The sequence below is a fragment of the Arachis ipaensis genome, chromosome B05 (genome assembly GCF_000816755.2).
Source record: "Arachis ipaensis cultivar K30076 chromosome B05, Araip1.1, whole genome shotgun sequence".
NCBI classification, from domain to species: Eukaryota; Viridiplantae; Streptophyta; class Magnoliopsida; order Fabales; family Fabaceae; genus Arachis; species Arachis ipaensis.
The window spans coordinates 142,191,136-142,195,310 of NC_029789.2; the positions used below are offsets into that span (position 1 = coordinate 142,191,136).

A 4,175-nucleotide genomic window follows, 5' to 3' on the forward strand; every position below is an offset into this window, starting at 1 on the left:
TAAATGCCACTTGAGTAAACACTAAGAAAACAAATGATTTAAGAAAATCTTATGCACATTAGGTAAGTAGGAATGTCAACAGGATAGGACGGGGCAGGAGATGCCTTCTGCTCCTTATCTCCGCTCCCACCCTATCTTTATTTTCGTTTTTTGTCGTGGGGGAATATTGCTCTTCATTTTCATTTCTCATAGGGCCCTATTCTCTGCGGGAATCTCATTCCTCATCTATCTGATAATTTTAACTAATTATTAATTTCCATATGAATAGAGCCGCAAGTATCCATCCTATATAAAAACAGTAAGATTTTATTATACAAAAAGTCTAACGACAAGATGGTAACTTATTTCGAAATGACGCAGTGGGGGACGTAACGGCGAGTCAGAGGACAGAGCAGTGGACGAGGTGGGAGATGCAACAACAGAGGGGAAAATGGACACGACGACAGAGTTATGGAAATGAACGCCGCAAATAGAGAGCACGACGCGGTGAGGATGATGGTACCGTGAGAAGGGAGAGTGGCGAGGGGGTGGCTACAGAGAAGTTGGATGGAGTATATAGTATGGACAGCATGATCTCTGAATTGAAGAATGGTTATGCAAATGAGGATTAGGAATTTTGGGTTTATATATATATATATATGTATGTTTTGGGTTTCGGGGATTAGCGGAGACGGGCGGGGATCCCCGCTCGAGTCCCCGCGCTTGCATCGGAAGAATTTTGTACCCTATTTCTATCCCTGCGAAAAAAAATTTTCACAATTGGATCCCCACTCGAAACAGTCTCCGCAAGGATCCCACGTCTCGAGAAATTTTGCCATCTCTACAGGTAAGACAACTAATTTAAGTTAGTTGAATAATCATTCTATTTAATTAACAACAAATTTTTAAATAAAATTTAGATTTATAAACAAATTAATCATTTACTAATGGGGTTGAAAAATATTGTAGAAAAAAAAATGAGAATGAAGACATTCATGGATTTGACTTAAATGTATCTTAAACCATCCAAATTGATTATGGTAGACCCAAAAGTGATTTTGCAAGCCCGTCTTAATTAATCTTGTGGGTTTGAGACCCTTTCATACTTTTTCATTGTAGTGAGCGAGTCAATGCTCATTAATAATTTTGAACAATTATCACGAATATTAGGGATGAAAAAAGTCCGAACTATAAGATTTAAAATTTCTTCTAAAGATTGAGACAAAAAATTGTACATATCTGGCTTGCGTTTAATTGAGCCACACCACATTATTAGTATATTAATCAAAATTTTGACACTAAATTCTTAGTAATAAATAGATGAATTTACTAAAAGAAGACCATATATTTAAAACATCTGAACTTTTTTTATTTTGGTGTGGTACAAGCTAAGTTTTGTTTGAGGAAAAATGTTACCTTAGCTTCAAACACGCATTCACAGAAATAGTGAGACACAGTTATACTTAAAATAAAAATTAATCAATAAATGTACCATGAAACTAAGTTTTAAACTTCTAATAATAAAGATTATGTTGGACAAACCGTGTTGACATGAATAAACACTAGCGTATTAACATTATTGTGTGCCATTACTAACCAATTTCTGAAATTTAAAATCTTCCTATGTAGTTGACCAGATATCAAATTAAAATAAATTTATACTTATATTAGATAGTTTCTCAATAAAATCTGTACCATATGATCACTGAATTTTACATTTTTATGCATGTTGTACGTAAAACTTATTGCTTGTTGACGCGTCAATTACATTCAATGCTATTTTGTTTTAATGCTTCCATGTGTTATTATTTTTCTTTGTTCTTTCTTCTTCTAGCGTATGAGACTTACCCAAAATTAAAGGTGACTACGTACTATAGCTTGTTATTGACGTGTGTGACTTAAGAAATTCTCAATTTCTTTCCATTTGAATCCACTTTATACCATGTACTTCTACTTTTATCATTTATGTTGAGAGTTCTAGCTACATAAAAATCTTTAGAGTAAATGCTTTTTTTTTTTCTTGACCATTTGTAGGAAGAGTAAAGTATTTTTCTACCATTTGAAAATTTTTAATCAGTTTCTAATAATTATAATTGGTCTAAGCAGCTCTTATAATAATAAACAGTTGATGTGTCAGAAGCCACTTTAAACCAATTATTTGGATCATTAAAAATCAATTAAAAATTTTCAAATTATTAAAAAACGCTTTGTCTTTAAAACAAATGATGAAAATATGCTCAAATCATTATTTTTAAAGTGACGAATTTAAGATTTGAACCAACCTTCAATATGGCAAATGATATTTGTTTAAAGTTACAATTTACTAACCCGAGATACTATTAACCTACTGCAAATGAAATTCCTCTGAATTTGCAATTCTCTCAACTTTAATTAGTTATACTTTATAGTGTATTCTAATAAGTGTTATATTATTTATAGATTAATTAACATCTTCATATGGTGTAGTATGGATTATAAATAATTAAAAAAAAATGAACGAGAATAAAAAATACCAAAAATATTATAATCATGATATATTTGAATACACCTAATAAGGAGATGTGCCAAATTTGCAAAAAATATAAATTAGTTTTATAATCACAATATATTTGAATATACCTAGTAAGAACATGTCCCAAAGTTAAACTTACTTGGATTCATAGAAATGAATGAGAATGAAAATACTAAAAATATAAATATAAAATTATGAATTAATTTTATAATCATGATATATTTGAATATATTTAGTAAAAAAATGTGACAAATTTAAACTTATTTGAAGGAATTTTTGCTAATTTATATAAGAGATTAAAAAATAAAGAGTAGTAGAGTCTTATGTAGCATGCATAAGTAGAACAAATAATGTTTTTACACTAAAACTGTCAAATCCTAACACTCAATAACAAATAATAGGAAAATGTTAAGTATGCTTCGATTGGTTTTATAAAAGAAAAAAAATAATGAATTGTCTGTTAGAAATGGTACTTCCTAATTTTTCTATCTAAACACATTTATTGGAAAAAAATGTTTAAAATTTTTCTTTTCAAAATTATTGAATAAACTCAACAGTTGGCATAAGTATAACACTGAGTAGAGAGAGCAATCCTAAGTGAAATAAACACTATGGCTTCAATCTTCTTCAACAAAATCATCAAATGTTTGATATGTCACCACATAACAGATTCACAATACACCTGAGTTATTGGAACATCACTATTAAAAGTATGGGATTTGGATGCTCTAAATTTTGAATTTCACTTTAGAGAATAAAGTTTGATCTCTCACCATTTATTTTATAAGTAGGACCAAGAGAAAATATGAGAGAAAAACCATTTAAGGGTAAAAGATCAAACTTTACTCTCTAAAGTGAAATTCAAAATTTAAAAGATCCAAATCCAAAAGTATGACACTTAGTTTCATACCGGCGAGTCAATTCATTCTCCTTCCTCATTGGATGGTATGTAGGATACGTCGACTCAGTATACGAGAAAAAATAAGTACACAAAATATTTCTCGCTAAAAATTGGGTCTAACAAAAAATCACCAGAATGACTGGGACAATATGTGCCTAATACATTCCTTATGTTATCAATGAAATCAATGATCAATGATGTTGCATTTTATGGTGTTCTTCTGTTATCTTTCTTAGCAACATTACTTTTTTCACTATTAGTATCAGCTCTAGATACTCGTGTCTTCTTCTTCAGCATCTGAATTCAACATCCAATCTTCTGAGTCACCAAGTGCACTCTTTGGTGCATTATGATAGCCAGAAGAATCACTGACCTTACCCTCTTGACCCTTCTTACCATTCCTTTTGTCCCCTCTTGATTCGATGTGATTACTCATCGTCACTGCTGCGGCTCTTGTAGTCTTCCCTGAACTGCCTTGCCGTGTCGTTTTCTTCCTCGTCGGACTCCCACATTGCATTCTCGACATCACTGAACATACCTTCTGATTCAGAATCTTCTGTGGCTATATTCCTCTTAAATTTACCCTCACTCTGCCTATTTGAGCATTCTCTAGTTCTGGAGCTATATGTACCGGTATTGTTCTGCTTCCCTCTATCAACCCTGTTTCCCTTGAACCTAGGCCTAGCTTCTAACCGGCCGTCAGAGTAAGAATCTCCATCGAGATCACTAGCATCTGAGATATTACTTGACTGCCACTCATCATCATTGTTGTCATCAGAATGA

General features: G+C 32.0%; 1 protein-coding gene across 1 annotated transcript in view; it reads right to left on the reverse strand.

Moving 5' to 3' along the window:
• Window positions 3,442-4,175, reverse strand: part of LOC107644549 (uncharacterized CRM domain-containing protein At3g25440, chloroplastic) — a 3,402-nt gene continuing 2,668 nt past the window's right edge. Inside the window, 1 exon segment of the mRNA XM_016348433.2 lies at window positions 3,442-4,175. This exon segment is cut by the window's right edge and continues 6 nt beyond it. Within this exon segment, the coding sequence (XP_016203919.1) occupies window positions 3,821-4,175 (355 nt within the window). The 3' untranslated portion in view covers window positions 3,442-3,820.